The sequence below is a fragment of the Chaetomium tenue genome (genome assembly GCF_020726465.1).
Source record: "Chaetomium tenue strain MPI-SDFR-AT-0079 chromosome Unknown F5144scaffold_6, whole genome shotgun sequence".
Lineage (NCBI taxonomy): Eukaryota > Fungi > Ascomycota > Sordariomycetes > Sordariales > Chaetomiaceae > Chaetomium > Chaetomium tenue.
In genome coordinates this window covers 14,706-31,822 of record NW_027117334.1, presented here as the reverse complement: position 1 = coordinate 31,822, position 17,117 = coordinate 14,706, and the positions used below count along the sequence as shown (strand labels likewise).

Below are 17,117 nucleotides of genomic sequence, written 5' to 3'. Positions count from 1 at the left end.
AACCATCGACCACTTCTGGACTTCGGAAAACCTCCAAACAGTATACTACGGGGAAGAATGCCGTGGAAAGTCAGACCACTACCCACAAGTGCTCGAGGTCGGGGAAGGGCATGGGCCGAGACCAACCCAACCGGATGGCTGGGCCTGGAAGAAGATGGACAGGGAGAGGGTGAAGGCTGAATCAGAGCTGCTATGCAAGGCCATGGGACTTACAGACCCGGGACCGGACGGGCTGCTGGCCAGGACCCGAACAGTCGAGGGTCTTGATAAAGCTTTCGGCAGCCTGGTCGAGTGGCTCACCTGGGTCGCGGGGGAAAGCACTCCAAGGAGGAAGGCGAGCTGTGGCTACAGCTCTCCTTGGTGGACAGTGGAAGTGCAGCAGGCCGCCCGGAAGGCCAGGAAAGCCGAGAGGCTGGCGAAGGAGACGCGGGCAGAGTACTGCTGGGAGGAGCTCGGCGAAAGGCTCAAGGACCTTGCCAGAACAACGCGCGAAGCACGGACGAGGGCTTGGAGGAACAACCTGCAGGAAGCAAGCGAGGCAAAGAAGCCCGATCAGATGTGGAGCTTGGAAAGATGGGCCAGGCTACGGAGCTTTTTGCCGCCGGAACCACCGAGACTACCGGCATTCAAGGACTCGTCCGGGCAGGTAACGGCCGAAACGCACGACCAGAAGGCTAGCGCACTGGCCGAGAGGTTCTTCCCGGATCCACCGGCCAACCTAACGGATGTGGAAGATCAAACCTTTTTGGGCAGCTGGAACCCGGGCTTCGACGTTGTACAAGCAGTGACGCCGACCGAGATCACGGAAACGATAGGAAGAGCAAGCCCCTGGAAGGCGCCAGGCGAGGATTTGCTCCCGATGGGCCTTCTGAAGGCGTGCGGAGCACCGTTAGCTGAAGTGCTGGCCCTTCTGGCGACAAGGTGTCTGGAGCTAGGATGGTTCCCGAACCGTTTCAAGAGGGCGAAGACTGCAGTACTACCGAAACCAGGAAAGGCTCCGCCGGTGTATCAGACCCCGGGGGAATACAGGCCCATTGCTCTGCTGCCAACCCTAGGGAAGGTAATAGAGTCAGTGGTCGCCAGGAAGGTCACTCAAACTGCAGAAGTCAACGGCCTCTTACCAGATGAACAAATGGGGAGCAGAGCACACCGCTCCACAGAGCTGGCTGTCCGGCTAGTAGTAGCCCAGGTCCAGGAGGCGTGGAGACAGAAGGGTGCGGCGTCCCTATTGCAACTGGACATCTCAGGAGCCTTTGACACGGTCAACCACACCCGACTGCTAGCAACTTTGCGAGAAATGGGCTACCCGAGGTGGCTGGTCCTCTGCACGAGAGACTGGTTGACTGGTCGAGAGGCCACCCTTCTTTTCGACGGCAAGACGGCGGCACCGACGGCAATTCGGGCAGGGGTCCCCCAAGGCTCACCCATTTCCCCTGTTCTCTTCATCCTCTATATTTCCTCATTATACAAGCAGCTAAAAGACGAGCACCCTCACTTGGCTATAACGGGGTTTGCGGATGACACCAACCTCCTGGTATTTGGTCGAAACCCCGAGGCCAATGTCCGGCAACTGGAGGCGGCGTGGGAAACATGCATGCGATGGGCGGACAGTCGGGGGATGAAGTTCGCCCCGGAAAAGAGCGAACTGATCCATTTCAACAAGGGACGACGGCAGTGGACAAACCAGCTGGAACTCACTAACCCAGGGGGAGGCACCAGCCCCGTCAGACCGAAGGAGTCTGCCAGGTTCCTGGGAGTCTGGCTGGACCGGAAGCTCAACTGGAAAGCCCACCTTGCGGCGGTGGAGAAGAAGCTGAGGACCCAGAGCTATGCCCTGTCGAGGCTAGCGGCATCGACGTGGGGACTGGGTCTAGCCAAAGCGCGAGAAGTGTACACAAAGTGCATCCGGTCAGCGCTGGCCTATGGCGCATCGTCGTTCCACATTCCCACGGATGTGGGAGGCGAACCGGTGAAGAAAGGCATCACCAAGGCCCTCGGGAAGGCCCAGAACAAGAGCCTGAGGATTGTGGCGGGAGCCTTTAAGTCTACCCCCATCCGTAACCTCGAGACAGAGACGTGGGTACCACCGTTGGACTTATACCTAAACAAACGGCTTGCAGATTTCGAAAACCGACTCCAACAACCCGATCTGGACGACGGCCAAGGCGGCAAAAAGACGGCGGGGAGCGTTATCCTTACCGCCTGCCGCAAGATACAGCAGAGACTCAGCTCGAGGAGGGGCAACAGGGGCCGACCGCGAACCTTGAGGCCTCAAGGGCCCACGGCGGTAGAGAGAGCCGCGGGCACGATCATGCGCTGGACGGGGGGAACCATAGACACGGACAAGGCAGTAGAAGAGGCCTGGAGAGCGAGGTGGTTAAAGGAACGGGACGGCAGAGCAATCACCAGGCCGGCGGACGACTTTGACCATCAGCGGGAGACGCTATTCCGGAACGAAACCCTAAGGAGGCATGACGGTCTCAGCAAGGCGAAAAGCTCACTGCTCATTCAAATCCGGACGGGAGCAATAGGCTTACGGGACTACTTGTTTACACGGGAAGTCCCGGAGGTTCTGACGCCTGCCTGCGAGTGTGGCGAGGGACGAGAGACTGCCGAACACCTGGTAGTGTGGTGTTTGGCCCCACCGTTGACTCGAAGATGGGAGAGAACTGGAATTCGGACACGACGGGACTTTTACTCAGTTCTACACGGTATCAATCCCACGACTGTACGGCTTGCGAGGAGGATCCTCGATTGGCTGATGGACTCGGGGAGGCTGCCGATGTACAGCTTGGCCAGGAGGCTCGAGCTGGAAACGGCGGCCTGAAGCGCCCCCGTTCGGAGGCCAGGAGGCCTCCTCTCTTTGTATACGTAGACTCACCAGAACGCATCGTTCCTTGATTGTTGGTAGGGGTTTTTCACCCGGCCCGGGAGGGCACGGTTTTCCTGTACACTAAATAGCAGAGGGTCCGGCACGCCCTAGGGCATAGCGGAGTATGAATAATAATACACCGTTCTGATAGGTACCTACTGATCATTCAAGACTTCCAACTCCGCCGGGGAACGATAAGTTCCAAGCTATGGAACTGGATACCAGGATACCTCAGTTTACAACTCCTTTACGAATCGACGTTGATTTCGCTCCGACTCAGCGGCGCGATGCGCACCCATGAACTGGAAAAGATTCGCCCGCAGCGACGAGCTCCCTCCTTTTGGCTCACGATCTTAAGTAGCTTATGAATCAACGTTGTTTCTGCTTTTCAGGAGGCAAGCAACTACTCTCAAATGTAAGGGTGGTTGGCTAGAAGCTTGAGGCCGTGTGGTCTAAAGATTAGGTTGAATAGGGGCCTTGGGCGGGCAATATACTTTTTCTTACCTTCCGCTTCATCCCAATTCCCTGTTCGGCGCTGCTCTTGTATCAAAATTAGCTCAAGGATAACCACGATACAATATTCATCATCGATATGCGACGGCAATGTGATGATGTCTTTCTTTCTGTAACAATCCCCAAAATACAGCCTTGTAGTCAACAAACAACAGTTTGTTAAGGACCGACACAATAGGTTAAAATTAGAGTTGCCAACTCCGACACCCTAGCAAATTTCGGACGCAGTTCTGTAGCATTGTTGCATTCAGAGATCAATGATGCGCCGGCCTCGAAAGCCCAAGATTCGGCCCGTTTACTCTAGTCTACAAAGTGGTGACCGGACCTCGTGCATATTTAGGGCGGACATGGCCCCAAGCGTAGAAATCGTCGCCGGCAATCCACCGCAGTCCTCGGTAGTACTCGGTTCGCTCATGCTGCCAAGAACCGCCTAGTCTTTTCTCCGCGCGGGGCCCCGGATCTTGGGTCTCGGGAATGGCGGCGTAGGCACCATGTGCTGAACACGAGGGGGAGCCGGGGTGGCGGAGGACAACAGACAGCTCTCTGCGAGGACAATACTAGGACCTTGAGAAGGGCCGACTTCGGCGGAACTACTTTAGAGCCCGAGCAAAGGCCGAATAGTATGGAGGTAAAACGTGCCCTAGAAGATTGTGTTCTTTCCTAGGCAAGCCTCCCTGGCCACCAAGGCTGATGGAGTTAGGATACTTAAACTACAGGTCATGATCCTTTAGTCAATACATTTCTTTTACCAACTCTCAGGTTGTTGCCAGATCCCGCACCAGTCCTCCAACAATTTCCTTTTTTGGAACTTGCGGACCGCCTTGACGACTTGCCGCGAAGATGAAGTTGGTTTACGGAGCGACGGCCATCTCGACTGCGACGCTGGTTTATGGCCATGGATACCTAACCATTCCGTTTAGTCGCACTCGACTCGGCGCAGAGGTGGGAGCGCCATCACATACCCCAGGTGCAAGTTGCCATGGATGCTAATTCCGTTGTGCACAGGCTGGCCTTGATTCTTGCCCGGAGTGCTCCATCCTCGAACCGGTTGCGGCGTGGCCCGATCTGACCGCTGCGCCGGTTAGACGGAGCGGTCCCTGCGGCTATAATGCCCGCGTTAGCATCGACTACAACCAACCGACTTCGAACTGGGGAAACTCGCCAGTCGCAACCTACTCCCCTGGCCAGGTTGTTGATGTGCAGTGGTGTGTCGACCACAACGGTGACCATGGCGGCATGTTCAGTTACCGGATCTGCCAGGACCAAAGCCTGGTAGACAAGTTCTTGGACCCAGATTACCTCCCAACGGAGGCCGAGAAGCAAGCTGCCGAGGACTGCTTTGAGGCAGGCACGCTCTCCTGCACTGACGTGTCGGGACAAGACTGCGGTTACAACCCCGACTGCTCTGCGGGTCAGCCCTGCTGGCGCAATGACTGGTATACGTGCAATGCTTTCCAGGCGGATACTAGGCGCGGATGCCAGGGTGTCGACAACGCTGCTCAGGGCTCTTGCTATACCAGCATTTCAGGAGGATTTCCCGTCACGAAAAAGATCCGGATCCCCAACTACCAGTCCTCTCATACGCTCCTGTCTTTCAAGTGGAATTCGTACCAGACCGGCCAAATCTACCTTTCTTGTGCCGACATCGCCATCGGGGGCGGGTCCAGCAGCGCTACCACGCTATCAACCAGCAGACGGTCGGCGACAGCAACACCCGGTGCGTCTTGTGCCGCCGCCGCTTCCGTGGCGGTCGCCTTCAAAACTCGGGTGACCACCACTTGGGGTCAGACCGTCAAGATTGTCGGCTCCATCCCCGAGCTCGGCAATTGGGATCCCTCCAATGCGCCGACTTTATCTGCCGCCGAGTATACCGCCTCCAATCCAGTTTGGACCTCCACCATCAGTCTGGCCGCCGGAACCAAGTTTGAGTACAAGTTCGTCAAGGTGACCGGCAACGCGGTCACATGGGAAAGCGATCCTAACCGATCGTACACCGTGGCAAGCGGCTGTGACACGACTGCTGTAAGCGAGTCGTCGTGGCGGTAAATGCGATCAAGGGCTCGGTCGACGGGCAGAAGGGCAGATGGGACAGAGAGGGGGGCTCGATGGAGCAGCTTGCTCCGCGTAGCGTTATTGGTCGATAATCGCGCTGTTTGGGCAGAAGTGAGAGGACCTAACCTGGTAGTGTGTTTGTCGGGGTGAGAATCTTTAGTTTCCCGGGTAGATGTGTGTACATACTTCATACCATGAACCTTGCAAAATGGTGATCTATTGCTTGTGGAGTGTTCGCAAACCCGACGTGATGCTGTCTGGAATGGGACCACGGACAGGCATGGACCGAGGTCGAAGCACATGCAGGAACTGGGCACGGAACGGAGAATCTCGAATAACCCCGACGGATAAGAAGCTAGCACACGTTGGGTTAATTCCCAAGGCAGGACGAACGGAAGAAAGGCTGGAAGAGAATGCTCGCCCGTCCCTGCCAAGACCTGCTAACCGTTCCCCTTTCTGGAGGGCGGCGCAACGCACTCCGTTGCTAAAACCGGCAATGGAAACTGAATGTCTTAAATATCAACACCATGGCGGCGTTGGGCTGGACTGGATTTCTTCAAGAGGTCATGTTCTGAAACCATTGGGTCTTTATAATGTACATCCCTACATCAAAGCTCCTCGCCACTGGCCTCCTGGCCTTCTCGGCGGCTGCCGCCCCTGCGTGCCCTGGCCACCCCAAGGACAAAGAGTTTGTCACTGTTCAGGGAGACAAGTTCAAGCTGTCTGGAAAGGATTTCCACTTTGCCGGAAGCAATGCGTACTACTTTCCTTTTAATGGAGTGCGTAACTCCCACGTACAGAGGTACATTCCTTGCCTTTCTAACGCTAACAAATTGTCGCTCGTCAGAACCAGCAAGACATCGAGAAGGGCTTAACAGCGGCCAAGGACGCGGGCCTCACGGTATTCCGCACTTGGGGATTCAACGATAAGAACAGCACCTATATCCCCGGTGGCTTGCCAAATTACGGCGGTGAGGGTGCAGGCCCCTCCGAGGTCGTGTTCCAGTGGTGGCACCCCAATGGTACCTCCACCGTCGATATCAGCGGTTTTGACAAAGTGGTGAACGCTGCGGACAAAGTTGGCATCAAACTTCTGGTTGCGCTGACCAACAACTGGGCCGACTATGGCGGCATGGACGTCTACACCGTCAACCTCGGGGGCAAGTACCACGATGATGTAGGTTGGCCTCTTCTCTTCCACTCCTACATCTTATGAAACTGACATACACCCAGTTCTATACCGCCCCCAAGATCAAGGATGCATTCAAGCGTTACATCAAGGAGATGGTGACTCGCTACAAGGACTCCCCAGCCATCTTCGCCTGGGAACTCGGCAATGAGCCCCGGTGCGGCGCTGATGGAGTGCGCAACCTGCCGCCTAGCGATAACTGCACACCGGAGGTCCTTTCTTCTTGGGTTTCGGAGATGAGCGCATACATCAAGGACTTGGACAGCAACCATCTCGTGACCTGGGGCGGCGAAGGCGGGTTCAACCGCGAATCCGACGACTGGGCTTACAATGGCTCGGACGGTGGCGATTTCGACCACGAGCTCTCCATCGACACCATTGACTTTGGCGTCTTCCACTCCTACCCCGACTGGTGGAGCAAGACGGTTGAGTGGACGAACCAGTGGATCCGTGATCACGCCGCCGCGGGCAGGGAGGCTGGCAAACCCGTCGTACATGAAGAGTATGGCTGGCTGACGCCTGACAAGCGGCTCGAGTACACAGGCAAGGTAGACAACCGGTCCCGCATCGAAGTGCTTGGTGGCTGGCAAAAGACAACTGTTGAGGAGAAGTTGGGCGGGAGCATGTACTGGCAATTCGGCTACTCGGATTACTCCTATGGCCGGAACCACAACGATGGTTTCACCATCTATCTGGATGACGAGGAGGCGCAGACACTTGTGTACGAGCATGCCAAGGAGATAAGTGCCCTCAATGGTGCGGAGTAAAGGCGAGCGGTTCGATGGACGGCGCTTGTTGTAATATTTGTTTGTAATGATACCGACCGACGTGGCAGCCAAGCTTAGGTTCCCGCTTCGATCCCGCTTTGACGACTGATTAAGCATGACTCCTCGTTGATCTCCTTATCCTACGAATCAGCGCTGTATCACAAGAAGGCCAAGGCGGCCCAAGCCGGAAGTATCTAAATCTTCATTGGTGATCTGTCGTCCGTCCAGGGGCTGGGCACTGTATTGAAAGGTATAAAGGGGCTAGCCCCCTCCCCCATCTCAGCCATGCCTGAGTTCGAAATAGCGGCGGGCCATTCGCAAAGCACACCTCGAGCACACAAGCAACGTAATGTTATCCAACAGGTCAACGCTCCTTCTACTCGCCCTCGTGGCCGCTACCTTTGGTCAATACACCGGTCCTTGCTCGACTTCGGCATGCGGGGCTGAGGGAAAGCCTTGCGGTAGAGGTTATCTGTGTGTACCTTACCCACACACCGACCCTGCCCTAAGAAAGGGCTGTACATGTAGCTATGGTTAATGGGACATGATCTTAACCGCAGCCGCGCTCAAAGGTACGAGAATATACCAAGAGGCGGGCACTAGGGTATGTGTGCTAAGCGCGTCACAGGACTTGGGATCGGGGGTATTTCCTAGAGAGAGCAAGTTGTTGGTTGTGAAATGGTCTCCGGTATAGAAGGGGCAAGTTCTTAACGCACATATCTAAGGTAGCTGCCTTGACTTTAATTGACAGGTAGCTAATGTAGCTGAGCCTTTGTACTATCTGTTCCTCCCTCTCATCAACTGAACCCTTCATTTGCGCCCCAGTTTCTTGAGAGGGCGGCCCGGGGCAAATGGAGGAAGAAGGAAGACGAGGAGGACGAACGGAGGGATAAGGAGCGTTGCAAGTATATGGAATTATGGATGGAGGGAGCGTTTGGCAATATGGAGGCACCAGGGAACTCGCTAAGTTATCAGTCATCGGCTGGAGGTGATGTTCTTTGTCTGTAGTCTAAGAAGGGCTGTCATCTGAGCTACGTCTTATTCCGACGATTCAGGGGAGACGATACAGATGTCAGGGGGTTGATTGATGCGAAGAGAGAGACGAGGGGAGAGTTAGATATATACAAAGTTTCTAGAAACTAACATATCTACATTAAAACCTCCGCTCCGTCCAGTGTTAGCCATGCCCTCTTAGAGGAGGCCGAACCAAGTCAGGGCTTCCGTTTCATTTGTCGGCACAACATGACCGAAGCCATGGCCCCAGATCCCTTGTAGGCGGTCACCGTAGATATATTTGGTCAGCCTTGATCCCGGGTTGTTGTCCAGGGTCTGAGTTGGACTGCCCGAATAGCCAAAGACGCCAGACCATTCCTTCACAGACTCGTTGAAACTATTGATGTTGAGCGTCGTATCGACATCGCCGTGAAAGACTTGCATCTTGGGGTACTGGCCATTGTAGTTGGGATACATATCATGAACCATGGATGCCCACTCCGCGGGTGTATGGTGGACCTGGCCGCCGGCGCACTGGCTGTTCCACCCCCTGACCGTGCCGGTGTAAAAGCACCCGGCCGGCTCTCCGCTAAATTCGGAGGCGGCCGCAAACAAGTCGGGGTAGACGGCAGCCATAACTTGCTATATTGATCTCCAATGTTAGCAATACAACTCGGCGGACGGGATGCAAATCGGACTCAAGGATACAGAACTACTAACCGTCATCATAGCACCGGATGACTCGCCTGTCACAAACACGCGGCTGGCATCTCCGTTGTACTTTTGTAGGGCGTACTTGACCATGTTGGCTAGGCCCGTGCTGTCGCCTCCGCCATCGTGAGTCAATGTCTGTTTCGAGGAGACATCCCAGCATGCCCCGTCGGTCGGCGTTTGGCCGTAGATCAACACATAGCCGTGTTGGTCCGCCAGCTGGCCGTACTTCGTAGTCCCGAAGAAGGCGTTCGCTGTCCAAGCGCAGGCGTGCAGAACCAGCACAACAGGTGGTTTTGCTTGCAGTGTAGCGGGGACATAGATGAACATCTTAATGCCCGATGGGTTATTGCCAAAGCTCTGGACTTGGGTAAGAGAGGCTCGCTTGACAAGCTGATCTTGCGCGTCGATAGCAGCGCCTTGGGCCCCCGCGAGAGCCATCAGGCCTGCTATAAACCCGGAAAAACGCATTATATTCTCGTCTTCTAGGAGATGGTAAACAAGTGTCCAAGGTAGGTAAGTACAGCGAAGTGGCCCGACGGAAAATAGGGTGCTCAAGAGTGGCGTTTTATCTTTAAGAAGTTTCCATTGCGGACGATGACGCTCCGAGCGCTGGGGTATAAGCGTTCAAATTGAAACAACGAAAGGGGGCTCGTGAAGAAGGACTGGTGGAACCTTGGTCTGAATGGCCCACGGCCGAGGCATCCTTTTGCCAATTCGAGTATAGAATCTAGGATCCCTCGGGCTCGCAGCGATGTAGCTACCGAGCGCTATGCGCTCCAATCGTATAGTTTTCAAGGTTGATGTAACGGTATGTATGTATAACCGCCTCCAGTTGTGCTAGCTTTTAACTTGCAAATCTTTTTCTATAAAGGGCTATGTCGGTGTAACGTGGCAGCACTCGCTCTAAATATTCCAAATAGGTATTACCCTACCTAGGCTATTTTGCTGTAAAGTCTTTTATCTACCCTCGGCCCCTCAATGAAGCTTGACATTTCGCAAAGAACTGCTAGACTTTATCTATCGGCGAATGCAGCAGCAATGAGAGCGGACCGGATATCCCGGAAATAGAGTTAGCAAGTTAGAAAGAGATCTAAGACTTTTCTAAAGTTCCTCCATCTTAGGTAGCAGCTATAAGGGGCCGTGATACAAAAATGAGCTTATGTAACTTTAACCTTAGATTAGATAAGGTGGATCGCGTGCCGCTGCGCGTGGAATTACTTCCACGGCAGCCATCGCGATCTACCTTTGAAAGGACCATCTCTCTTCTACTACGTTTTTCCGCATATTGCATTCAGATACCGACGTTCTGTATCACTAAAGGTCTGAGTGTTGGCCGGAGGGGGAAAGATAAGGCCGTTGGCTTCACCCCTCTTCTTGATAATCAGGGAATGTAAGAAGCCGGGCACAGCCCGGTTGAGGCTGAGTGCATCAAGGGCAGGTCAGGTGGAATCATCGAACCCCAGAACCCCACACTCCCTACCCTACCCACCTTAGGTAGAAAGCACCAGACGTAGGTAAGCTAAGGTATTTCCACAAATATATCTGTCTGCTTCCAGCCTAGGATTGCTAGTAGGTACATAGGTACATTTCAGAAACCACGAAACAACTAGTAACATAACACGGTCAGGTAGCTGTGTCAAGTGAACAAGGAACTTAAACCTAACTTGAGTAGATAATCTATCCAGCTTGTTACTTCATCATATCATCCATTGACCGCTTTGTATAAAGTGAATGGCGTGCATTACCTCCAGGCGATGCATCTCGAGTCTTGACACCCCACGCCCCGAAGACCGCGTCGTACAACCACCACTGATAATTGGCTGGCCGGCCGGTTCCATCATCGTTCGGTCTCCGGCCGTCACACACCTCCTAGGAACGAGAAACAAGTCCCCAAAAGCCCGATCAACCACTGGCATGCACCAGAATTCGCCGAGTTATGACCCCATGAAGTGATAGAGGCCCAGATCTTACAGGTCACCGGTTCTTCTTCCTTTGGCAGCGCAAGTTCAACCCAAGCAAACACCCTGTACATGACACGATTTTGGACATAGCCCAGTCTTCAAGATGCACATTCAGTGGACGTTTTTGTCCGTGTTCAAGTTTCTGCAACTGGCCGCGGGAACTCCTAACTTGGGGCAACAACCCTTGGCTGACTTATTTTCCGGAGAATGGCAGCACCAATTCAGCCATCCGGAAAGAGACGATTCATCATGCGTTATCAGCCACCTGAGTGCATTTGACCAAGTTGAGGGTCCGGTTACGCCGTCTCTTTCCGTAACGGAACACCCAGAAAGTCCTAAATTAGCGGCACTCAACGCCACAGCATGGGATCAGTGGGAATTTGACGGCGTGGCTAACTCCGGAAAGGGCGGATTCATGATGGGTTTCTGTTGAGATCCTTCGTTCACCATGTTCAGGCAGGGAAACTTGCGCATCGAACTCTATATGACACTCGAGGACGGCACGCGCATCGAGGTGATGCAGTATATACAACACTCCGCCATCATTGACTGTGCGGGCTACGTCAAAGGTATATGGAACAGCTCTGGTCATCTGCCCGGTTTCAGAGTGTCAAAAGACATGCGTTCGGCCAAAGTGTGGTGGGAGACTGGGCGTGGGAAAGGCATTGTTACGCTGGACTCGCTATCCCCGCCGGTTTTGGCAAACGGGCTGGTCTGGCCCCCAAAGGAAGGCGTTCGATCCCAATGCCATGCCACCGTTCAGCTAGGACCTGGGTTCTACTTCAGCCAGCCTATCTCTGGAGGCAAAATGGTGGCCCGTGTGCAAATGGATAAAAAGACTATGAGCATTACCGGCCATGGTGCTCACGCCCGCCTGTGGGCCGAGGATGGTTGGGTCAATGTTTGCTACGGGTGGCATGTTGTCCGTGGATACCTCGGCCCATACACGATCTCATTTGTCTACTTGTTCTCGAAACTGGACAAGTGGGTGTCGTACCTGTCAGCTCAGCTCTTCAAAGACGGCTAACTCCTCGTAGCCACACAGCTTGGCGAGATATCCCGAGAGGCCGACCATGTGCTGTTCCGGCCAGATTTTACCGGAAATTTGAGCGGCAGCCTGGCCGACAGGTTAACGGGGCGGGTACTCGAGTTCGTGTCTGCTACCAGCGGGAAAACCTGGCGTTTCCACCATGCCCACGAAACCAAGATGTTTGAGATGGATTGCTTAATAGAGGGTAAAGGGGGGACGGGTTTCGTGACCAGCGTCCAAGGTGGGGAGTTGGGTACCGATGAACGTTACGATGGGGGAGGCTTCTCTGAGCAGGTCCTGCTGCCAGAGATAGTCAAGAACTGGCAGATTTGGTTGATTTACGGTTATACCTTTGCTAGGAGATGGAAAAACACGGTGATAAACTTTCTGTCTTTTAACTTTTGATACAAACCAAGGGTACTAGGTAGCAGAGCATTCGCTGTAAAGACATCGTGTGATTTAAAACCTGCCATTTAATACTTGACCTAGAATACATGAATCATCACGTTTTGCAAGAAAACACCGTTAATGCTCATCAACTACAAATTTATCAGTTATGTCCAACTATTTCCTCCCCGTGCCTAACTCAATGATATTTAGACTTGGTGCTATGTCGGTTCACCCCTGCACTACGGTTTTCACTTTTTCAGTATTTAAGCCTCCGATACAGAGGTTGATGACCCCGAGCACCCGTGACCGATGTTCGAAATCTCCGGTTGCACGATGAGACCGCGAAGCCGCGAGGGTTTGGGTGGTACCAACCAATAATCCGGAAAGAATTCCTAACTCCTAACCCGTAATCAACTTCGCTCACAGATACGGAGTTACTTTGTCGCGACTGGAAGGGCTAGGGTGGCCCTGTTACCTGCTTCTGGAGCTGCGGGGGCGTCGGCGGTTTGGACTGGAAAATAGGCCGGCTCTTCGGACGGTGTTGCGGCCGGTGTCGCAACAGGCGTGGTAGCAAGTAGGCCTACGCCCCCGTCTCGCCTCGCGGCGGCAAGACGCTCCTCGAAGCTCTTTCTATAATCCATCATCCTCAGCAACCATTTCCCAAGGACGTTGATCAAGCGCTCCTTGTTAACGGGTTTGGCAATATAGTCGTTCATTCCGCTCTCAAGGCAGCGCTCCTTATCGCCCTTTAATGCATAGGCCGTCATGGCAACGATGGGGACGTAGATGCCAGCGGCTCGGATGTCTCTAGTCGCTGCGAAGCCGTCCATAACGGGCATGTTGATGTCCATAAGCACTGCATCGTATGCAGCCGGCTTGCCACGCACCATTTCGACGGCCTCTGCGCCGTTAGACGCTAGGCCGACGTTTTTAAAGCCGATAGAGCGCAACATGCCCAGCATAACCTTCTGATTAATCAAGTTGTCTTCCACTACCAGCAGGTTTTTAATAGAGGAGACTATCCTGAGCTCCTTCTGCAACTCCTCCATGTCGGAACCTGGAACTGGTGTTGCAATCCTTTCGGCCACGGTGATGGGCCTCTTCCAGTCATACATCTTCTCCAGACTCTTGATCTTTTTGAAACGTGCGGTGAACCAAAAGACGCTCCCGTAGCCATCCGGGTTCGGTTGGTAACCGATTCTACCTCCCATCAACTCGGTAAGCGACTTCGAAATCGACAACCCGAGGCCGGTGCCCTTGTATTGCTTGGTGGTCGTCGTGTCGAATTGCATAAAGGGCGTGAAAAGGCTGGGGGCGCCCTCCTTTGGGACGCCAATGCCTGTATCAGTGACCTCGGTAAGCACGGTATAGCTATCACCGTCCTCGCTCTGCACCGACGCCTTGACTCGGATGCTGCCCTTGTCTGTGAATTTGGCGGCATTGCCTACAATGTTCTGCAGGATCTGGCGGTATCGCAACGGGTCGCCCTGCACAGACTTGGGAAGGTCAGGTGCCAGGAATACTTCAAAAAGAACCGAAGGCGGCAGCGAGGTCTGCGCGCCGCGAACGACCGAAGTGATGATGCTCGTTACGCCGACAATGTCGGAATGGATTGAAAAGGTACCAGAAGCTAGTTTTGAGTAGTCTAGGATGTCGTTGATGATCTGCAGCAGGACCTCTCCAGACTCGTCCATGATGCCAACAATGTCGCGCTGTCTGGTTGAGAGCGGGGTATCGAGGAGCAGAGTGCAGGCCGACAGCATGCCGTGCATGGGAGTCCGGATCTCGTGGCTCATATTAGCGAGGAAGTCCGACTTGAGCTTCTCGCTCTCCTCGTAGGTGGCAATAAGACGGGACTCGGCCGATTTGCGCTCCGTCAGATCGCGCGTGACCTTGCCGAAGCCGACGTGGACGCCATTCTTGTAGACGGCCGTGATGACGACGTTGGCCCAGAAGCGGCTGCCGTCCTGCCTATATCGCCACCCCTCGTCCTCGACGCGGCCCTCTCGCATGCAGATCTCGAGTTCCATCTCGGGCTTTTTAATGTCGATGTCCCCCTTGCCATAGAAGATGGAAAAGTGTTTGCCTATGATTTCGTCGCGCTCGTACCCCTTGAGTAACTGGGCCCCCTGGTTCCAGGTCGCGATGTAACCCTTTGTGTCGAGGAGGAAGATGGCATAGTCCTTGACACCATCCACAAGGATGCGGAAGGCCTCGTCGGTCGAGAAGCCTGGCTTGACCAGGTCGTCCTCGGTTACGGTTAGAGGGCCCTGGTGCCACTCGAGAAGTATTGACAGCAGCTCATGGTCGCTGAAGACGGGCACTACGCGGGCGTGCCAGGAGACGTTGTGGGAAGTGTTGAAGGGGTTGGTGGTACGCTCGGCACGAGCGGCGATAGCATCGTCAATGACGGCGGTGACGTGAGCAAGATGGGTGGGCCGTAACGGGCGGAGCTGCTTCTCGAGAAAGGGGAGTAGGGACTGGCCAATGCAGTCGTTGGAAGACACGTGCCAGTCGGAGAGGAAGCGAGCTGACGCCCTTTCGATGCGCCATGTGGGCGAGAGGATGAGGAGGGCGAGCGGAGCGAGGTCGAAGATGAGGCCGACGTCACGTCCGGCAGGCTGGGTCGAGCTAGTTTCGGGTTGCATGGCAAGCTTTCGCTGCTCAGGGTGTCTCCCGCAAGCTGCGGACAGATGCGCGGACGCCGGGTGTGACTTCTCTGGGTTGTACTCTTCCGTGGTAACTGTCTGGTGCGCAGTGCTTGATCATTGATGTACCGTGTACGTCACTGCTCCGGCGAATGCCTGGATCTGCGCGATTTGTGGGGTACATTAACGGCCGCGTGGGACGAAGGTGAAGGGGCAATGGAACTCGCCTCCAGACCCCCCTTAGCCGAATAAGCAATCGATGATTTCTACAAGTATTTCGTACCGTCCAGCCAGCCCGTTATGGAGCTTGTCCTTGGCCGGTGCAAGCCGATTTGCGGGGTTCCTACCACCATCCTACACCAAGCTTTGCCGTTTCAAAGCTAGCGTGGAAGCAGACCGGACCAAAAGCTCCATGTCCACCAAGTGGGCTTCATATCTCAGCCACTTGTGGGTGGTGTGGCGCAGCGGAATGATGGGAACGGGGATAGCGAGCAAAACAACCACCAGGATGCACAGATCAACGGCAGGAGGCCATGTATGTACGTTGTGGATTGTACCATTAAGAGCTCGCATCCAGTTCACAGCTTTTGTGCTGGTGGGGTGTGAACAGAAGTAGCCAGGATCAGGGATATTGAGGACAACCGGGAAGGGGCGAGAAAATCTGCCCAAAGTGGGCACTGGCAAAGACCGTTACGACAGGGGCCACGCCACTCCGAGGAACGGAATTTGCTTTGCACTTAACCAAGACAGACCCGCTGTATGGGGAGCCGCGTGTACTTATTCTCCCTGGGGCAAAAAAAGCCGAACTCGAAAGGGGAGTAAGAAATTAAGAAAAGGAAAAGGAAAAAGAAAAGGAAAAGAAAAAGAAGATGTGAAAAAACCGAGCAAAATAAATTAAATAATAGAAACCGAGCCAAATAAAAAGTAGACTTTGGGCTTTTGAATGGCTTTCTTTTTCGTTCCTTTCGTCCAAAGTTTCGGCGGCACCTCCACTTGGAGTTTAGCTTTTTTTGGCCAGAGAGTGTTATTGAAAGCATCCTGAATTTCTAGTCGCCGACCATATCAGATCTAGTCTCATCACGGTCTGTTCACCCCCACCAAGCTGAGGAACTCTTTCCTTGTCTTCTCCTGCACCTCAAAACAACCCAGCATGCAGCTCGTTATCGTCGTTGCGGTCGATTTCCCAATGCCCCGCATCACCATACATAAATGACTCGCTTCCATAACCACTGCTACACCTTGGGGTTGAAGCACCTCCATGACGGTGTTTGCAACATCCTTGGTTAGTCTCTCCTGGATCTGCAAACGCCGACTAAACATCTCGGCGATCCGGGGTAGCTTGGAGATACCAATGACAGAGTGGTAGGGAATGTAAGCAATGTGCATCTTCCCGATGAATGGGAGCATATGGTGCTCGCAAATGCTGAAGACCTCGATGTCCTTGACAATCACCATCTCGTGGTGGTCTTCGTGGAAGATGGCGTTGTTGACAATCTCGTGGACGTTCTGACCATAGCCCTGCGTCAAGAACATCATCGCCTTGGCGTATCGTTCGGGTGTGTCGAGAACACCTGGCCGGTCGGGATTTTCGCCAATGCATTCGAGCATGGTTCTCACGGCATCTCCCAGCTTGTCGAGACGCTTCACGCTTTGCTCAGGAGACTCTTCAATCCTGGTTCGAGTGCCGACGCCTAACAGAGAGTTATACTGCTGTTCAGGGGAAATGGGAACGCGCAATAGGACCTACCTGGTCGGCTCAGACCATCAGGGTCTATCGCCGGGATGGGTGCGCTCGGCTCCTCTCCACCTGATCTCAGTACCTTGCTTGGCTGCGGTGAGTTTCGCTCATCCTCAGGCTCTTTAGAAGCTTTCTCCTTGCGATGTCGCCGCTTCATTCGTGTGCCGTTGCCGCAAGGGCCGTCCCTTTGCACTTTGAACTTCCGTTTCGTCATTCTCGTCCTTGATTCTGGGGCGTCACCGTACTGTGG

At 54.2% G+C, this 17,117-nt stretch overlaps 6 protein-coding genes across 6 annotated transcripts; 4 read left to right on the top strand and 2 right to left on the bottom strand.

Moving 5' to 3' along the window:
- Positions 1-3,732: 3,732 nt before the first annotated feature.
- On the top strand, positions 3,733-5,431 carry F5144DRAFT_655761 (starch binding domain-containing protein; the record flags this gene model as incomplete). The annotated part of the gene is made up of 4 exons (XM_066793137.1): positions 3,733-3,790; positions 3,913-4,013; positions 4,391-4,755; positions 4,906-5,431. 4 exons carry the CDS (start codon positions 3,733-3,735, stop codon positions 5,429-5,431), a joined length of 1,050 nt encoding a protein of 349 aa, XP_066639236.1.
- A 599-nt stretch (positions 5,432-6,030) lies between these two features.
- On the top strand, positions 6,031-7,393 carry F5144DRAFT_537816 (glycoside hydrolase superfamily; the record flags this gene model as incomplete). The annotated part of the gene is made up of 3 exons (XM_066787083.1): positions 6,031-6,216; positions 6,285-6,614; positions 6,671-7,393. 3 exons carry the CDS (start codon positions 6,031-6,033, stop codon positions 7,391-7,393), a joined length of 1,239 nt encoding a protein of 412 aa, XP_066639235.1.
- Positions 7,394-7,689: 296 nt separating this feature from the next.
- Positions 7,690-7,973, top strand: F5144DRAFT_329494 (uncharacterized protein). The gene has a single exon (XM_066784127.1). The coding sequence runs from the start codon at positions 7,743-7,745 to the stop codon at positions 7,929-7,931; it is 189 nt and encodes a 62-aa protein (XP_066639234.1). The 5' UTR covers positions 7,690-7,742; the 3' UTR covers positions 7,932-7,973.
- A 611-nt stretch (positions 7,974-8,584) lies between these two features.
- Positions 8,585-9,851, bottom strand: F5144DRAFT_655757 (Alpha/Beta hydrolase protein; the record flags this gene model as incomplete). Its single annotated transcript, XM_066793136.1, has 2 exons — positions 9,107-9,851; positions 8,585-9,028 (listed from the first exon to the last, which is right to left on the bottom strand). The coding sequence occupies exons 1-2, from the start codon at positions 9,566-9,568 to the stop codon at positions 8,585-8,587; spliced, it is 906 nt and encodes a 301-aa protein (XP_066639233.1). The 5' UTR covers positions 9,569-9,851.
- A 1,313-nt stretch (positions 9,852-11,164) lies between these two features.
- F5144DRAFT_655754 (uncharacterized protein) lies at positions 11,165-12,496 on the top strand (the record flags this gene model as incomplete). Its single annotated transcript, XM_066793135.1, has 3 exons — positions 11,165-11,449; positions 11,522-12,049; positions 12,107-12,496. 3 exons carry the CDS (start codon positions 11,165-11,167, stop codon positions 12,494-12,496), a joined length of 1,203 nt encoding a protein of 400 aa, XP_066639232.1.
- Positions 12,497-12,915: 419 nt separating this feature from the next.
- Positions 12,916-17,081, bottom strand: F5144DRAFT_605060 (uncharacterized protein; the record flags this gene model as incomplete). The annotated part of the gene is made up of 3 exons (XM_066791400.1): positions 12,916-15,228; positions 16,384-16,820; positions 16,877-17,081. The coding sequence occupies 3 exons, from the start codon at positions 17,079-17,081 to the stop codon at positions 12,916-12,918; spliced, it is 2,955 nt and encodes a 984-aa protein (XP_066639231.1).
- Between the last annotated feature and the right edge of the window lie 36 nt (positions 17,082-17,117).

Coding starts and splice junctions, on each gene's coding strand:
- F5144DRAFT_329494 (XM_066784127.1), top strand. CDS start 7,743: ATGTTATCCAACAGGTCAACGCTCCTTCTACTCGCCCTCGTGGCCGCT.